General features: G+C 47.5%; 1 protein-coding gene across 2 annotated transcripts in view; it reads left to right on the forward strand.

Moving 5' to 3' along the window:
* Positions 1-19,696, forward strand: part of PUM2 (pumilio RNA binding family member 2) — an 886,789-nt gene that overhangs the window by 333,787 nt on the left and 533,306 nt on the right. For both annotated transcript variants that reach the window (XM_085610624.1, XM_085610625.1), the window contains exon 12: positions 13,287-13,655. In XM_085610624.1, coding sequence (XP_085466750.1) covers positions 13,287-13,655 — 369 coding nt within the window. The remainder of the gene's footprint in view (positions 1-13,286; positions 13,656-19,696) is intronic.

Genomic DNA, 19,696 nt, shown 5'->3' on the forward strand with positions numbered 1-19,696 from the left:
GATCCAAAGGAGGAGTCACATACCTCGTGCTTCCAAAGACTTTCCAAGAGAAAAACAACTGCAAACATCCGGGCCCAACACCAGATGGCGATCTATGCACAGTGTGTGGATATGCAGCTCTACATTCCAAGAACAGATGCATACTGGTAAGTAGCATATTCCTTCCGCCATCGGGTTCGGATGTGAATTGCTGCGCTCCGGTCGGTGCCGTTATCGAAACCCCTTCGATGCGCAATCACTCACCTCTCGACAGTATTGTCTCAATTGCGTTTCCCCTTCGACGCGCATCAAGCGACCTAGAGTTCAACATGGCCCGTTGGGCATACCCATGCCCACCACGTTGGACGTCGATGTAACGGGCTCCCTTCAAAAAATGTTCCCAGTGTGGTGTGAAGTTCCCTCACTCTAACCTACACGAGGTGTGTAATCTTTGCCTCTCTCCGGAGCACGAAAAAAACACCTGCGAGGCCTGTTTATCTTTCAGGTCCAAGAAAACCATCCGTGATCATTGGGCTTGACGACACGAAATGTCCCGGGGAAGCACTTCGATTCCAGACATCTTTGAACCAGGTCCCGATCCCCTTCGAGGAAGAACCGATTTCAGTCTCTGAGGCCGATGATTCTGACGTCGACGATGCTGTCGCTCCAGCTCAACGGCCCGTGAGTACCGAGACCCCTGTCCTACCCACTCCCACACAGGAGGCTCCGGTAACACCTTCGCCCTCAGGCCTAGGTCCACACCGGCCAAATATTTCAGATGCCCCGCCCTCCGACCCGGCTATGAAACCGAAAGATATGCCTTCCGGCTCGGGCTCGAGCCAACCCTGCTTCGGTACCGACAAAACACCTTCGGCACCGATGCCCAAACACATAATTGTGCCACCACTGGTGCCGAAAACAACTTAGACGCCGAACTCTTCGGCATCGAAATAGCCAAAAGACAAACCTTTGGAGCCGAAACAGTCAAAAACCAAGCCTTCGGAGCCGAAACAGCCGAAACCGAAGTCTTCGGAGCCGAAAAATGTCCTTTAACCAAAAACTCCTACACCTAAGCCTAAACTGGATAAAACCTCTTATAAGGCAAAGGAACATACGGACCATAAATCTTCCGCTCTGAAAAAGGACACTGGATCCACAAACCCTTCTGTATCGGACCTTCTGGATCCAAAGCAGAAAACAATACATATTGATCCAGAGACTGGTCATATCACTTCCACACCAAAAAGGAAACTGGACTATTCACAAGATTTTCCAGTTCCTCCTAAAAAAAAGAAGTATAGGCACTAATAGCCCTCAACCTCTTCCTCCTCCTCCACCCTCTCCCCCTCCTACTGATCCCAATCTACTAATTTCTCCAGGACATTCCCCACAACCCTCAATTTCACCTCCACCACTAGATGAAGATAGTTCTTATGTGGGTTGGGACAGAGATGGGGATAGGGATAACAACACATATCCACAAGGGGATGATGAAGCACATACCATCCCACAAGATCCAGATCCCTGGAAGGATTATAATACTGATCCAGATCTACACAATGACCCAAACCTATATCCCTCTCGCCCATCCCCTCCAGATGACAATGTGGGGGTTTTCCAACTAATCACCAGGGCTGCACAATATCATGGTGTAGAATTACACTCAGATCCCTTAGAGGAAGACTTCCTATTAAATAAAAATAAATAAATGTAAATCCGTATTTGTATAGCGCGAACTACTCACCCTTACGGGTTTCAAGGCGCTGGGGGACGTCGTGGAAATTAAATGAGCTATTGCCCAGAGTCACATGGTGCCTTGCTGAGCTGTTGCCGGGGATCGAACCGTGAACCCTGTGCTCCACAGTCAGCTGCCATGGCCGCTGCACCACTCCTCTCCACTCTATTAGAAACCTTCGCTCAGCCACAAAGGTCCACACACACACTACCAATGTTGAAGGGCTTGCTTAAACATGCACCAGAAGTATTTAAAGCCCCATCAGGGCCAGGGTTCTTAACCCTAGAATAGATAATAAATATAAGGCAGCTCCCAATGACCCAATATACATCAAGGGTCAGGTCCCTTTAGACTCCCTGGTGGTGTCCAATGCACGTAAGAGGGCCAATTCACAAACCACAGGAGACGCCCCACCTCCTGACAAGTGATCAAAGCTTTTAGACACATCCGGAAAACGTATTCCGTCACAAGCTGCAAATTATTGGAGAATTGCTAACACCCAGGCTTTGCTGGCAAAATATGACGGGGCTCACTATGATGAGCATGGGAAGCTTATCCAGCCTCTCCCTGAGCAATGATAAGGACAAGGCAAATGACCTTATACAAGAAGGTAAATTAATAACTAATACATCTATTAAGTGTGCTCTTGATGCTGCTGATACCGCATCTCGTGCCGTTAATACCAACGTTTTATTACGCAGGCACGCTTGGCTCCGGATATACGGTTTCAAACAAGAGGGGCAAACCAGTATTCTTAACCAGCCTTTTGACTAAGAACACCTATTTGGACCTACAGTCGACACATCTTTAGAAAAGATACAGAGACTGCAAAATCTATGGGGGCCTTGCAATTGCGTTCCCAGAGAGGTTCTTTTCGTCGCTCCTTATATAGGGGTGGCTCCAAAACCAATACATCGGAGCAGCCTTCCTCATCTTACAAAAGCCCTAATCAAAGTTCCTTTTCCAAAGGATATTTTAGAGGAGGATACAGGGGCAACAACAATAAAGGAAGAGGACACGGTAACAACACCTGCACCTCCGCTACCACTAAGCAATGACTTCTCCCCACTTCCCCCCAACCATTCCACACCTGTCGGGGGACGCCTATCACAGTTCCTACCTGTCTGCAATTCCATCACCACAGGCAGGTGGGTAAGACAAATTATCCAGTATGGTTACTGCCTGGAACTCAACTCCAATCCCCCACACATCCCTCCCAAACACCTCCCAATGTCCAAGGAACATTTGACCCTTTTAAACAAGAGGTTCTCTTTCTCTTACAAAAAAATGCAATAGAACCAGTCCTTAACAGGGAACCAGGGTTTACTCGCTCTAGTTTCTAATCCCAAAAAAGGATGGCGCTCTCAGACCAATACTGGACCTCAGACCCCAAAACCTCTACATTCAATCAGACCACTTCCACATGGACATTCTTCAACAAGTGCTCCCACTACTTCAACAGGGCGACTTCCTCTCCACTCTGGATCTAAAAGACGCCTACTTTCATATTCCTTTTCATCCCTCTCACAAAAAATACCTCAGGTTCATAGTGGACGGTCAACACTATCAATCCAGAGTCCTCCCATTCGGAGTGAACACAGCACCAAGGGTCTTCACCAAATGCCTCGCAGTGGTGGCAGCTCTCTTACGAAGGCGACACAATCACGGGTTTCCTTATTTGGACGACTGGCTCATAAAAGCCAAGTCTCACAACACTTGTGTGAAACACACACACAAAACTTTCCAATTACTTCACGACTTGAGGTTCACAGTAAACTAAACCTCTGCAAGTCTCCCCTTCAGCCATCCATAATACAACAGTATCTAGGAGCCACTCTAGGCACTTCAAAGGCCCTATTATACCCCAATCCAGTCAGGATCTCCACCATGCAGGCTTTAATATCCCAATTTCAGCCTCAACATTCATTGCCAGCTCGAGTCTTTATGCAGCTAATCGAAATGATGGCCATTACAGGAATGTTTGGCACATCAGTGGAACCAGGCTCAAGGTCAGTTGACAGACCTGTTGTTGGTGGACAGCTGCACACATCGCTCTCTGCAATGGTGGAGCACACAAAACCTGTCCAAAGGGTGGCCGTTCCTTGACCCGGTTCCACAGATAGTGCTAACAACAGATGCATCGCTAACCGGCTGGGGAGCTCATCTCCAAAACCAAACCGTTCAGGGCATATGGACCCATCAGCAAAAACAACTCCACATAAATCACCTGGAGTTATTGGCAATTTTTCTAGCACTAAAGTCTTTTCAACTCTTGCTACTAGGCAAAGCTGTCTTGGTACGTACAGACAACATTACAGCAATGTACTACATACAAAAACAGGGGGGGGACTCTCTCTTCAGCTTTCACGACTAGTGCAAAGCATATGGAGGTTGTCTATTCCTTAAAACATACACCTCCGTGCACAACATCTCCCTGGGAGTACACAATCCGATCGCGATCTTCCTAGTCGTCAAACACAGCATATCCACAATGGGAACTTCATCCTCAAGTTCTCCTTCCATTCTTTCACATTTGGGGCTAACCAGAAATAGACCTGTTCGCCACACACGTAAACGCAAAATGCCGAAGCTTCGTCTCCAGGTATCCACACCCATAGTCCAACGGCAATGCGTAATGGATGAACTGGTCAGGTAAATTTGCATACACTTTTCTGCCTCTCCCGCTCGTGGTTCGGAAGCTCAAACACTCCTTCACAATGATCCTAATTGCTCCAACATGGGCACGCCAACCATGGTTCACAACCCTGTTGGAACTCTCAGTAGTACCTCATCAAAAGCTACACCTCTCCCCCAAGTTCCTCACTCAGTACCATGGAGAGATACGGCATCCAGGTCACAATCAACTAAATCTTGCGATCTGGCTCCTGAAGTACTAGAGTTTGGATACCTCGATCTCCCGCTAGACTGCATGAACATTATTAAAGAGGCCAGATGTCCAATCACTAGAGCATGTTATGCGGTAAAGTGGAAACGATTTGTCATCTACTGTACAAACAACAAATTCGATCCGCTAGATGCTTCCATCCAAAACATTATCTGTTCTCTTTTGAATCTACAACAACGTAAACTTGCATACACATCTATACGGCTACATCTGGCTGCAATTGCTGCTTACCTCCAAAACAGACATTTGTCTTTGTTTAGAGTACCCGCTATCAAAGCGTTTATGGAAGGACTTAAAAGAATAATTCCACCTAGAGTTCCACCTGCTCCTGTAAGGAATCTCAACATAGTCCTTACCAGACTCATGGGTCCTCCATTTGAACCTCTGCACAAATGCGAGATACAGTTTCTTACTTGTAAAGTAGCCTTCCTGGTAGCTATCACATCCCTTAGCAGAGTTCATAAACTCCAGGCATTAACCATACAAGAACCATTTTTACAAATACACCATAGTAAAGTGGTTCTTAAGCCTAACTCGAAATTTCTACCTAAAGTAGTATCCGCCTTCCACCTTGATTAGTCGGTTGAACTTCCAGTATTTTTCCCTCAACCAGACTCAGTGGCAGAACGCGCTCTCCGCGCGTTAGACGTTAAAAGAGCGATACTCTACTACATCGAAAGAGTTAAGCCCTTTAGAAACACAAAACAACTCTTTGTAGCTTTCTCCCCACCTCACAAAGGCAATCCCATTTCAAAAACGGGGATTGCAAGGTGGATTGTTAAATGCATCCAAATATGCTATCTTAAAGCTAAACATACATTAACTATTCCCCCTAGAGCTCATTCCACACGCAAACTAGGGGCTTCTATGGCTTTTTTAGGGAACATTCCCCTAGATGACATCTACAAAGCAGCAACTTGGTCTACACCACATACTTTCACTAAACACTATTGTGTAATGTGCAAACAAAACAAGCTACTGTGGGCCAGGCTGTGCTGAGAACACTGCAACAGATATAGGTTGCCACCACAAGGGAGAAAAACTGCTGTATAGTCTATGCTAAAGTATACAATCTACAGCTCATATGCCTGTAACGGAAAATGCTACTTACCAGTATGCATCTGTTCTTGGCATGTAGAGCTGTAGAGTTGTATATGCCCACCCACCTGCCCGGATACCTTTATCTGTTGCAGTACTATCTTACTTAGATACATTACACGGACATCCTTTTCTATTCTCTAACTAACTCCATTATCACCCTTTATGGCGAAAAACAATCTGAAGATTGAGTCGATGGCCATATGCACTGTCACCATAAGGAGGAGTCGCCTATCTCGTGACTACAAAACTTCTTCGACAAAAACAAACTGCAAACATCCGAGCCCAACACCAGATGGCGATCTATACTAAAGTATACAACTCTAAAGCTCTACATGCCAAGAACAGATGCATACTGGTAAGTAGCATTTTCCTTCTAGAACCAAGCAAGCCTGGCACTGATTGTAATACAGTTCAATTGTAAACGTACTATGGTTTGACTTACTGTATTGTTTCAGAGAAATACAATCACTTGTAAATACAATAAATAGGCTTGAATGGGATTTTCAGTAAAATAGCAAGAAAGGTACTTTTTAGGTCGAGGACTACCGGTCTGCCGAAAGGCAGAACCGGAAGTCGGAGATTTAATGACTTGGAGAAGAGGGGCTTGATCCAGCCCCTCTTCTCCCCTGTTCTCCATTGGCTGGCCTCGTAAATGCTGGCCAGCCACTGGAGAAGAGGTCAGTCACTCCGATCAGGCCCCGTCCTTTTCGGATCGGGGGGCGTGGTTTTTGCGAAAAGTCTCAAGGGAGGAGACAACAGCAAAACACGCCCCCCGAATCCGAAAACGACGCTGCCTTTCTCCGAGGCATTTCTGCTCTGCCTCGGAGAAAGGCGGTGGTGTGTGCTTGCTCTTGTTTCTGCTCTCCTCGCTGCTCCCCCTTACATACCCCCACTTCCCATTGTCCCTTTCCTTCTCCCACGAGGGCTCCACTTCGTTTTCTGCCAGCTGTCCCTGTGCGACTGCCCCCCCCCCCCCCACCTACCTCGTGACTCCCCTTCTCTGAACCCGTAATTCATGGTATACCCGCTGTGCACTGATGCCGCCCCCCACCAAAAGAACCCACGTTCTGAGGCTGCCACATATGCCTCCCCTTTGTTCTGTTCGAATCCTCCTCGCTTCCTGGTGCGCCTCTGTGCCCTCCCCCTCACTCCTGGGCTCGGGCTTCTTTGTTTACGAGTCAGACGCTGGATGGTTTGTGGGGGATCAGACCTGCTCTAGAGCTTCTAAGAATTTTGACGGCAGTTTCTTATTTGAGTAAACACCTTCCTCCCTCCCGATCACCCCTACCCCTCTAGAGCCTCATACTCGTATCACTTCTCAGTTTCTCTTTCTCTTAATTGCTTTCTACTGCTCTTTGTGCCTCGCTCTTTTGTTTAGCCACAGAGTCTCACTACGTTTCTCCCTCCTTTGTTCTTTTTCGCTGTCGCACTTTACTTTGTCTCTCTTATTTTTTCTATCACGTGCTCCTTCTTTATCCATCTTTCTCTTTTCATCCATGCTCCTTTGTCTCTATTTTGCTCTATCTATTTCACTTTTACTTGCTCTCGCTTGCTCTCTCTCACCTTGCTGAATCTTGTTTATCTCTTTCTCTGCATATTTCTCCCTTTTTCATTCTTTCTCACTCTATCGCAGTATCACACAGCTTTAGGAGCCATAGCTATGTGGCACCCACCCTCTGCACTGAAACGTGCCGCTGGTGAGCGCAGCCTAATTTTTTAATTGCCAGTGCCAGGAAGCAAACTATGATGGAAGTTTGTTCAGATACAGCGGATCGGGTGCCAAAAAGCATTATGAGCCACAGTGAACGAGTCCTGTGCAGAGTGCTGCTGCAGCGCACTACACACGCTGTTTCTTCTTCCCTGTCCTGTCTGTCTCTGAGGCGCATGCCTGCACACTATGCTGGGGGCTGCCGAACTTGTGGAGGAGACTTAGGTCAGACGCAGGTTGGTCCAATACGGGACACGTGAGGAGGCTTCTGCATGATAGGAAGAGACCGGCTATGTACTCGCACTGTCACTGGTAGCGCTCAACTACCAATAACAGTAGTAGCTGCTTGTCGCCAGGACTAATCCCCCCACCCATGACCTGGACTATTTTTAGCACAGTACTAGTAGTGCAGCATAACACTACGCGGCACTTTCTAAATTCACCAGGCAGCCAGTGAGTGACCCTGCAGCGTGTGATGCTTTTTCCTGCACAATGGAAACAAGGGGTGAACCAACAGCGAGGCCTCATTAACATGCAAATGGTCTTTTTAAAGACCTGTGGAGGGCTCAGGCGCGGCTTTGTGTCTGGCCAGGGAGTGGTCTCATCCCGGGCTGCCACACACGACGGGGGGTGGGGGGGGCTGAAGCGCTTTGAGTTCAATGGGTGTTGCGCGCCTGATTACAGGTAAATGCGGGAGAGAACGGGGTTGTTGAGCAGGGCCGGGCTGGCTTGCCCGGGCATCGGGCGTTTCCTGTAGCAAAAGTGCTTCACAGTTAACCTCCCCCATGACCCTCCAGCTGGTCCGACATAATTGCCAGGCCTACTTTGGGGTTCCAGTTCGGCCCTGTTGTTGAGTATCCTACCCAGGGCTTTAAGTGGGATAAAAAAAAATGGGTGGGGGTGGGGGGCAGTGTTGCGTGGGGTCTATCGACTTGTATTTTGCTGTCTCTTTTGTCATTGCATCCAGGCATAATGATACAACAAGTAACATGATACCTACAACAAGTTAGGACTATTGGCTTTGTCAATCGTTGTTAGTTGCATAAGATAAATTAGCAGTAACTGTGGCTTGTATATAATATTGAAAAAGCATCCACTTGAAGCCCTAGTGACACCACGACAATGTTACTGCTCCTGAGTTTCATAAAGAGACAACAATATAATCATGCAGTGGCTGAACTCGACAGATTAAGAAATATATCCCAAATTATATATAACAATCGGTAGACGCATGCCTCTACAGTGTTCTCTTATATTTTGAAACCAGAATTGGTCAAGTTCGTATCCTTTCAAAGTTCCCTTTTCAAACAATCATTATCAACGCCAAGTCTGGCCCTGGCACGGTAGTGCGATTTTTGTTTAGTATTAATAAAATGTGACACTTCAGACAGCAGTTTCAGCAGAGAGGACAAAGAAGGAATGGGCATGGGATCCAAATACTCATCATGCATATTAGTCTGGGCCACTGGCATTTTGCGATGCTGCAGCGTTTTCCTCATAATTATGGATTTGCCAAACTTCCCAAATAATGCTCGCATAATAAATCTCGCTTTTGAGAGTGATTAAGCTATTGACATTGTAAATAACAATGCCGTTTCTTTAAATGTTTTAAAAACATAAACAAAAAAAAGCATTTACAATGCAACGGTCTCGGCATTGTTAAAGTTAGAGCTATTGGCATTGCTCATGACAATGTCGTTTCTTTAAATGTTTTAAAAACAAACACATAAACAAAAATGTCATGAGCAATGCCAATAGCTCTAACTTTACCAATGCCGAGACCATTGCATTGTAAATGCTAGTTGATTACTTTTTTTCATCTTTGCCTGGATGCAGCACTGGTACATTTCCTGTAAACAGGTGAGTAAAAGCGTTTTTTAAAGAATTTCTTTAGGTTTCAAGACTCCACACTAAGAAACTTTTTCAGCAAAAAGTGTCAATGTTATCCTATGGAGGAAAATATGGTTATCAGTTTTTAGGGAAGTATTCGGTAGTGGGAATTGAGGTTCTCGGGGTAGACTCAGGAGTCCCCCAGGGTCAGTGATGCAGTTTTGTTTCACCCTCAGCGGCACTAGAGCGGCCGGGTGCTGAGTGTTGAGACCCAATGTTATCCAATGGGGGATAGGGGTCCTCCGGTTGGTAGCTGCTGGCAAGCAGGCCACTGGGTTGTGGGAGCAGAGCTCCTGGACTTTAGCTCAGGGCAAATGGGGAAACAAATTTGCACCAAAGGTGCACCCTCAGCGGCACTAGGGCGGCCGGTTGCAGCGTGCTGTTTCGAAATCGGATGCCTTGTTGTTTCCAATGGATACCCTCCGGTTTGCAAATGCACTGCAGGCAGGGAGATGAAGGACTTTTGGGTGCGACCACCACTTAGAGCGGTAAGTTGGAAAGTTAGGGCTTGGTTAGGCACCGTCGATTTGGGCACACAAGGCCGTGGGGCGTCTGGTGAAGGGGTGACTTTTGGAGTCGGATCTTATTGCCAGCTCCTGGTCACGGTTAGGGGGGGCCTTCTGGATTTAGGCTGCAGGCGTCTGCTAGAGGCAGGTCAGGGTTAGCCGGATCTCTGTTCAGGATCGCTGGGGAGAACTCCTCGTGGTGTTTGCCCACTCGAGCGCGTTCTCCAGCTGCTGCCACAGGTTGCAGTTGAACAAATCCAGTGTCACGGGAGAAGCAGTCTTTGAAAGTGAAGGCAGGCAGGTCCTCAGGGGTTTTTGAGGTTGCTGGCTGCAGGACACACTGGGATTTCGAAGGTTCGAGGGGGAGACAGGTCGGTAGGGCTGGGGCCAAGTCAGTGGGCATCTTCCTCTTGTTAGATTCAGGATGGCTGTTCGGTCCTTCTTCTTTTCTTCTTGGTTGCTTCTTGTCTGAGGAGGCAATGTTCAGGGGTGCCCCTAAATACTAAATTTACAGTAAGTAAACGGTTGGGACCAATGGGTCCCTTCCTTGGGGTGGGTACGCCCCCAATTATGCCACCCTCCAGTGGGAGAGGGGCATATGCCTCACTCTGGTTGGTTGGGTCTCCCCATTTGCAAGATGGCGGGGACCGAGAGTTTTGCTTCATCTCGCCTCCCCCACCTGAGGGGTGGGATTGGCAATGGTGGGCACACCTCCCTTTCTCTCTTGGTTTTCCCGCCGATTGTCCCGCCCAAAGTGGGGGTCAGAACCAGTGGGGGCAGTTGCTGGAAGCAGCAAAAAGCCTGGGGAAGCTCACAAAGGCGGCAAGCCTTTGAAGCTTTCCCTTCGTGGACCCTGCCCATCCTTGACAAACTCCCAGCACCATTTACTCATAATGGCAGCACTGCACTTACAATGTCTAAGAATGGACTTAGACACTGTAGGGGTACAGGGCTCATGCACCTGTACCCTCACCACTGGTATAGGGCACCCAGCTAGAGGGGTGACTGATCTATGCCAGGGCAGTGGGTTGTAGGCATGGCATACAGGGATGTGTGTCATGTCGACTCTTCACTTTGTTCTGCACCAAAACACGCAGCCTGCAAAGGGTGTGTGTGTGTGTGTGTGTGTGTGTGTGTGTGTGTGTGTGTGTGTGTGTGGTAAGTGTGTGTGTGTGTGTGTGTGTGGTAAGTGTGTGTGTGTGGTAAGTGTGTGTGTGTGTGTGGTAAGTGTGTGTGTGTGGTAAGTGTGTGTGTGTGGTAAGTGTGTGTGTGTGGTGTGTGTGTGGTAAGTGTGTGTGTGTGTGGTAAGTGTGTGTGTGTGTGGTAAGTGTGTGTGTGTGTGGTGTGTGTGTGTGGTAAGTGTGTGTGTGTGTGGTAAGTGTGTGTGTGTGTGTGGTAAGTGTGTGTGGTAAGTGTGTGTGTGTGTGTGTGGTAAGTGTGTGTGTGTGGTGTGTGTGTGTGTGTGGTGTGTGTGTGTGGTAAGTGTGTGTGTGGTAAGTGTGTGTGTGTGTGTGGTAAGTGTGTGTGTGTGTGTGTGGTAAGTGTGTGTGGTGTGTGTGTGTGTGGTAAGTGTGTGTGTGTGTGTGGTAAGTGTGTGTGTGTGTGTGTGGTAAGTGTGTGTGTGTGTGTGGTAAGTGTGTGTGTGTGTGTGTGTGGTAAGTGTGTGTGTGTGGTAAGTGTGTGTGTGTGTGTGGTAAGTGTGTGTGGTAAGTGTGTGTGTGTGTGTGTGGTAAGTGTGTGTGTGTGTGTGGTAAGTGTGTGTGGTAAGTGTGTGTGTGTGTGTGGTAAGTGTGTGTGGTAAGTGTGTGTGGTAAGTGTGTGTGTGTGTGTGGTAAGTGTGTGTGGTAAGTGTGTGTGTGTGTGTGTGGTAAGTGTGTGTGTGTGTGTGGTAAGTGTGTGTGGTAAGTGTGTGTGTGTGTGTGGTAAGTGTGTGTGGTAAGTGTGTGTGGTAAGTGTGTGTGTGGTAAGTGTGTGTGTGGTAAGTGTGTGTGGTAAGTGTGTGTGTGGTAAGTGTGTGTGTGGTAAGTGTGTGTGGTAAGTGTGTGTGTGTGTGTGGTAAGTGTGTGTGGTAAGTGTGTGTGTGTGTGTGTGTGGTAAGTGTGTGTGTGGTAAGTGTGTGTGGTAAGTGTGTGTGTGGTAAGTGTGTGTGTGTAAGTGTAAGTAAAGGTACTGGGCCTCTAAGGGTGGCACAATAAGTGCCGCAGACCTTCGAGGCCTTCCCTGGCCACATTGCCCTTGGTACCATTTACAAGGGACTGCACTGTGGCCAAAGAGTGCCAATTGTCTTTTGTTTTTAATGCAGTTTTAGGAAAAGAACATGGGCCCTGGGTACCTGTTTGGCAGGAGCCCAGGGCATACTCAGTCAAAGTACATCAGCAGTTTAGCAAAAAGTGGGGGCAACCATGCACAAAGAGGGCACTTTCTTACATTGATAGTTTGGAGTCCATGGTAATTCCAAGGTTTTTTACTTAGATAATTTAAGCGGTGTTCCCAGATTGTCATAATGTTTCCAATAAATGTGAGTATATCCATTTTGAAAGCACTCGGTTTAACCCCTTCAGTGCCACGCCCTTTCCCCCTCCTGTGCCGGGCGTTGCACTAGTGGGTGGGGTTCATGACGAGATAGTCTCGTCATGGGCACAGCGCAACCGTGCTCCATGACGAGACTATCTCGTCATGGGCACTGAAGAGGTTAAGATGGCTCTATGTCATCCACTGATCCACAGCTCTGAGGCAACTGAAAATGTGTGAGTTTGTAATGTCTTTTTTGTTTTCCAGTTTAGGAAATGTGTGTGTCATCTGCCTAGTTATAGCATGTGAGATGAAAATCATTGATCAGTGCCGCTAATGACTTCATGTATTGTATTGTAATTGCATTTATATAGTGCTTACTATCCCTGACGAGGTGTGGAAGTGCTTTTTCAGCGACACATAATGGGTTAGTGGTGAATTAGTATAGTGGAAATATGAAAGTAATTTGAGTGGTAGATACGTTAGTCAGTTTATTTGGATTGAGAAGGATAGTGGAGAGATAGAGAAGTGAAAAAAGGTTTGCATTTATAGAGCTCTTGCCACCCCTGATGGAGTGATGAGGTGCCTTTTCTGCGAGTAGTACGCTACTCCAGAACCCATAAAGGATTAGTGGTGAATTAGTATAGTGAAATACTAAATTAATTTGAGTGGTGGAAGTGTTAGTCTGTTATTTGGATTGAAAAGGATAGTGGAGGGATAGGAGAGAAGGATTTAGAATTTTCTTGGTTTTTTGTTTGTTTTGGACTTCATAGGATTAGGAGGAGGCTTGGGATGAGTGAAGGGAGGTCTTTTAACCTAGTTCTGTTTTTAAGTCTTCTGAAATGTGAAAGATTCATTAAATTTGAGTGTGATTTTATTTGCAATGTTGTCTTGTTATATTAAAGGGTAAATTTCCCAAAACATCTTGTTAATTGTGAAACTCTTTTCCAGCTGCAGCAGCGTCTGCCTCCGGAGCAGCAAACAATATTTCAGGAGCTACAAATGGGTTATTTCGACCCCTTGGTACCCAGCAGCAACAACAGCAACAGCAACAACAGCAACAACAGCAACAGCAACAGCAGCAGCAACATCATCTACATCAACATCAGCAACAACAGCAGCAGCAGCATCAGCAGCAACCAAATAACCTCCAAACTAGTTCTTTCTATGGGAATAACTCGCTGACCAACAACTCCCAGAGTAGTTCCCTTTTCTCTCATGGTTCAGGACACGGTCAACCAGGAAGTGCGTCTCTTGGGTTTGGAAGTGCTAGCTCCTTGGGTGCAGCTATTGGATCTGCTCTTGGAGGATTTAACTCTGGTAAGTTTCTGTTTACCCGGCACAATAGAAATCTGAAGCAATGTTTTATAACTTTTAGGTATAATGTTTAGATTCTTTATGGTGTTAACGAGCCTGATTCACTGTGGCAATGTATCATTCATAGACCTCCATTCATGATATGTATAGATTTACAAATGTCTGATTTTACAAATTAGGCTTGAATGAGATACGAAAATAAATACGAACCTTAGGTTATGCATTAACTTTGTTTATCAGTAGCATTCAGAATATAAAACGTAGAAAGTGACTGTTACATAGTTTAGGGGAAAGAGTAATGGTCACACCTTACACTGGTACTATATTGTACGTAATCATTTAAATCTCTACATCAGTAATGATCAAAGTTGGATGCCCTCTGTATCCCCAAGTTATTATCCTCTCCCTGTTAAGACACAGATTCCCTTTCTTACTACACCTCCTTCTCCTCTTGCTGGACCATGATACCTGTGGAGGGCGAGATCTGAGAAGAGGAATTTTTGTGTGTGGCAGGGATGTGGGCATTCAGAGGAAGTCACAGCCGAAATGCCAGAAGTTGTGCCATCTCTTCTGGAGACGTTTATGTGGGTCTGCCAGTGCCCACTCTATCAAGTCTCTTTTCCATTCCTGACTTATTGGAACCTAGGGATTCAGCTAGTTAATGGCAATCCAATGTTATACCAGTATCACTCCCAGTATGTTGTAAACCAGTGTCTCATTTTACCTTTACATTTACCAGTCACTGCCAGCAGACACTGTTTAATGGATATTTCGGACCTATTATAGGGCGCAGCCTGTGTGCGCACCCGCCACACCATATGTAACACTTTTACCATGCATGACATGTTTATGGGTATAAAGTTGGCTTCAATCTCACTGCACCTCAGACGAGCAGAAGATATTTCTTGGTAGATAGCTGTTCGAGGCATATGAGCTGCAGATTACACACTGTGCATAGATCACCATCTGGTTTTGGGCCCGGATGTTTGCAGATGTTTTTCCTCTTGGAAGGTCTTTGGAAGTCACGAGGTATGTGACTCCTTGTGAGAAAGTGGCTCTGTATATACTGTTCCCTAATAGGTACAGGGTGTACAGAGTCCACAGTCCCCAAGGGTTTGACAGAGGCTAAAGTTAGATTTAACCTTACTCTCTAAAGTGGTAGCTTGGTCGAGCAGTAAGGCAGTATCAGAGGACAGTGTAAAGCATTTGTTGTACACACTCAGTCAGCAAATGGTCTCACACACTCAATAACTGAACTCTAGGCCAATGGTTTATATATAAAAAATATATGCTTGTTTTATTTTAGAACCAACACTTGGCATTAAAATATACGTTCTCAGAATGAGATGCTTTATATAAATACTTTTGCAATATGCAATTGACTTTTGTAAACAGTTACAAACGGTTGCAATAGGCAACACTATTTTAAACACAACCATGCATTGAGCTCAATGGAAATTTCAAGTTAATTGCAACAGATTACTTTTAGGATTACTTTTGGAATTCCAGGACTGGATCCTAGATTCAGTCCTGGGTCAGTACTTAGAATAGAGTGATGAAGGTCGACTTAATTGCTGTGATGATTTTTAAACAATATTTAGCTATTTTAAAAGTTGACACTTAGAAAATATTTCAAAGAAAACAGTCAATGATTCCCTATGGAAGAAAATTCAAGTTGCAGGTACAGTATGTTCTCGTTACTTTTGTAATCCAGTACTGGGTACCTAGACTCAGTACTGGTACCTTTATCCAAAACAGGTAAGTAATGACGTTTTCAGATATTATACGATTTTTAAAGAATATTTAAAGATTGCAGAAATTGACACTTATAAGAAATTTCACAGAAAAACAGTCAATGATTTCCTATTGGAGAAAATTGGGTTACTGGTAAGTACAGTTGTAAGTATTTTTCAGAGTCAGTGCTGGGCACCAAGATCCAGCACTGGGAGCTCACCTAAGAGCAGGTGAGTATTTTCGTTTTCGTTACTCGGCTGATTTTTGGTGAATATTTTAAGATTTGAAAAGTCCACACATAGAAGAAATTTCAGGAAAAAGCCAGTTAATGTTACCCTATGAAGAAAATAGAGTTATCGGTTTAAAGGTAAGTACTCGACTTGCAGAGTTGAGGTTCTGGGCATAGACTCAGGGGTCCCCCAGGGTCAGGTAGGTACAGTTGGTTCACCCTCAGCGACTCTAGGGCGGCCGGGTGCAGAGAGACTTAGGCCCAATGTTATCCTATGAGGGATAAGGGGGGCCTTGGTTGGTGGCTGCTGACTAGCAAGACACGTGGCTGTGGGAGCTGGGCTCCTGGTCACTTAATCAGGGCAAGTAGGTAGGTGTACAGGTTGCACTGCCAGGGCCACCCGGGCGGCTGGGTGCAAGGTGCTTTTGAGCCTTCAGGTGCTCAATTGATTTCAATGGGAAATCTCCGGTTTAGACTGCAAGCTCGGGGACGAGGATTCTTCAGGTGGCACCACCACTTGGAGAGGTAAGTTGGGTAGTTGGAGGATAGGTAGGTACCCCGGGATTGGGCACAGGGGGCCGCGGGGCGCCGGGTGCAGGGGTGCCTTTTGGTGTCGGGAAATCTTACCCTCTGTTGATCGCGGTGGGTGGGCACCTTGTTCTGAGGCTGCAGGCTTCTTCAGGAGTGTCGAGGGAGGTCCTTGGGTGCCGGACTCGGGGTCACAGTCGCCATGGGGTCGTCCTCGTGGTCTTTGTTCACTCCGGCACTGGCCAGGCTTGGCTGGTGCAATGTGTGCTGGTTTCGCGGTTCCGGGCTGCTGCCAGGGATTAGAAGTAGATTTTGAGTAGAGCCTCTACTCATGGGAGTCCCAGGGGCTTAGAGCCAAAAGGTAGCCAGGTCCTCCGGGGTTTGTGAGGTTGCCGGCCACAAGAGATGCCGGGTTGGAGCAGGAGCAGGTTCGAGGGTCGACAGGCCGGTAGGGCTGGGACCAAAGCAGTTGGTGTCTTCCTCTTCTTAGCAGCTGCAGGGCAGGTCTTCTTTCTTCTTGCTCTTCTATGTATTTTGGAATCTGGAATCTGCAGAAGGAAGGTCCAGGGTGCCCCTAAATACTAGATTTAGGAGCGTTACAGGTAGGTAAAGGGCAGGGACCAATGGGTCCCCGTCCTGGGGTGGGTACACCCCCTATCCTGCCGCTCTCCTGTGGGAGGGGGGCAGGAGTCTAGTCCTGATAGGGTAGGGATTCCCATCTTCAAGATGGCGAGAGCCCGGAGATGTGCTTCACCTCGCCTCCCCCACCTGAGGGGTGGGATTGGCAGGCTGGCACATCCCCTGTCCTTATTTGGGATTTCCGGCCAAGCTTCCCGACAGAGTGGGGGGGGGTTGCAGTGGCCTGGGGAAGCTCACAGAGGCGGAATGCCTTTGAAGCTTCCCCCTGCCCATCCTGGGGGAGGAGATTTAGCACCTCATCCAGGATGTGCATTGTTGCAGACCCAGGAGAGCAGGGGCTCTCCTACCCAGGGGTCCAGCAACATGTCTGCTGTGTGGTCTAGGCCTAGGCAGCCTCAGAACAGACGTGGATTGTAGGTTTAGGTTTCAGGGGGCCTCTCTAAGATGCCTTCTGTGGTGCTTTGTACATTAAATCACACACTGGCATCAGTTTGGATTTAATGTGCTGAGCAGTTTGATACCAAACTTCTCAGTCTTCAGTGCTGCCATTATGGTGCTGTGGAGTTCGTGTTTGACAAGCTCCCAGTACCATTTACTCTTAGCTGGCAGCACTGCACTTACAGGACCCAGGAATGGACCTGGGTACTGTAGGGGCACAGGGCTCCTGCTCCTGTGCCCACACCACTGGCATAGGGCACCCAGCTAGAGGGGTGGCTGATGTATGCCAGGGCAGTGTAGGTTGTGGGCATGGCACACAGGGATGTGTGCCATGTCGATTCTGTTTTGTTGTGTATCCAGACACTCAGCCTGCAAGAGCAGTGTGTGTGTGTTAGGCTATAGGGCCTCTAAGGGTGGCACAATGAGTGCTGCAGCCCTTGGAGGCCTTCTCTGGTCACAAGGCCCTGGGTACCTAGGGTACCATTTACCAGGGGCTGACATGTGGCCAGGGTTTGCCAATTTGGGTTTTGGCTGTTAGGCTGTTTTTAGGGAAGGAACACAGGCCCTGGGCACCTGATTGGCAGGAGCCCAGGGTACAACAAGGAAAAGTGCATCAGCTATTAGGCAAAAGGGGGGGGGGGGTTACTGCAACAGTAACCCACTTTCTTACACCCATCCAAACAAGGAGCCAGTTCCTCCCCATGCTCCAAAGTGTCATGAACCAGGGGAAGGAGGCGTTGAAGGACCCAGCAACATGAAGGTCCATCACACATAGGACAGAGAAGAAGTATAAACACTCCTCCCAGGACCCTCCATACATCAAGGGATCCGTCACCGCGAATTCCATCATTGCATTGACTGCCAGGAAAAGGGCTAATGTCCCGGCCACCTCTGGGCCACCACCAGACAAGGAAAGCAGGAGGCTCGACCTGACTGGGAGAAAAATTGTGAGAAACGCGGCGATGCACTGGCACATGGCGAACTCCAATGCCCTGCTGAACAGACACCAATACCAACATTGGGACGAAATGGGGGAGCTAATCAAGCACCTCCCCGAACAATACCAGCAAAGAGCCTCGCACCTGGTGGAGGAAGGGAAGAATATAGCGAATTCTTGCCTTAAAACGGCCTTGGATGGAGCCAAAACATCAAGCATGTTGATGGCAATAGGGATAACAGAAAGAAGGCAGACCTGGCTCAGGTTCTCAGGCTTCAAGCCGGAAGTCCAGAACAACATCCTGAACACCCCTTTCAACGGGGAAACGCTGTTCATAGCGCCGGTGGATGAAAAAGTCACCCAGCTCAAAAAGGAGAACGAAACAGCAAGGTCCATAGGCGCCCTGCAATTCAGAGGGATGAGAAGAGGTACCCCGACACGGAGACCATACGGAAGGGGGGAAACCAGCCGGGAACGTCACACCAGACATTCGAGCAGGGACACCAGGGCGACAATTTCGGACAGCAGGGGCAGCAGAAACAAAACTGGAAGTACCAGCCTCTGGCCAGTCCTTTCGCAGTAGGGGAAACGGACTAGGGCAAAGACGAAGAAGGGGAGAACAACCCGCCTCAAAGTGACTCCGTCCGGCAAAGCGTGCTCACCCACAAGCTCCCTCTGAGGGGATAGCACAAAAAATCTTAAAAGAGAGGGTTACACAGACCAAACGCCAACGATCATGCAACACTAGTAGGCGGCTGGCTGAGACGTTTCCTTCAGAAATGGAAAAACATAACAACAGACAAATGGATACTCAACATCATACAGTTTGGATACTGCATAGAGTTGGAAAGGAAACCACCAAACAGGAAACCAAAGAGAAGAGAACACTCAGGACAGGAACTAGTCCAACTCGTAGAGGAAGCACAATAGCTACTCCAAAAGGAGGCCATAGAACCAGTACCATTCAAAGAAAGGAACAAGGGAGTGTACTCAAACTACTTCCTGGTACCAAAGGTGGATGAAACACCAAGACCCATCCTGGATCTACGGTTCCTAAACAAGTACATAAGGACACAAATTCAAAATGACGTCCCTACAAGAGGTACTCCCACAGATGAGACACGGAGACTTCATGTCCACCGTGGATCTCATAGACGCTTACCTGCACATCCCAATGAACAGGCAGTACAAACATCTATTACAATTCTCCATCAACAAAGAACTCTACCAATTCACAACTATGGCTTTCGGACTAAAGTCCGCGCCAAGGGTTTTCACAAAATGCCTTGCGGCAGTGGCGGCGTACCTGCGGAGGGAAGGGATTCATGTGTACCCTTATCTCGACGACTGGCTAATAAAGGCAAGTTCACGCGAAAGATGCGAGGAACACGCACAGCGGGTCACAAGGACGCTAACGAAGCTGGGATTCTCCATACACTGAGGGAAATCCTCAATGGAACCGGAACAGGTGAAGATCTTCCTGGGGGCACAGATCAACACCATACAGAGAACGGTGATCCCCAGCGACAAGAGAACAAT

The sequence above is a fragment of the Triturus cristatus genome, chromosome 6, assembly GCF_964204655.1.
Source record: "Triturus cristatus chromosome 6, aTriCri1.1, whole genome shotgun sequence".
NCBI lineage: Eukaryota > Metazoa > Chordata > Amphibia > Caudata > Salamandridae > Triturus > Triturus cristatus.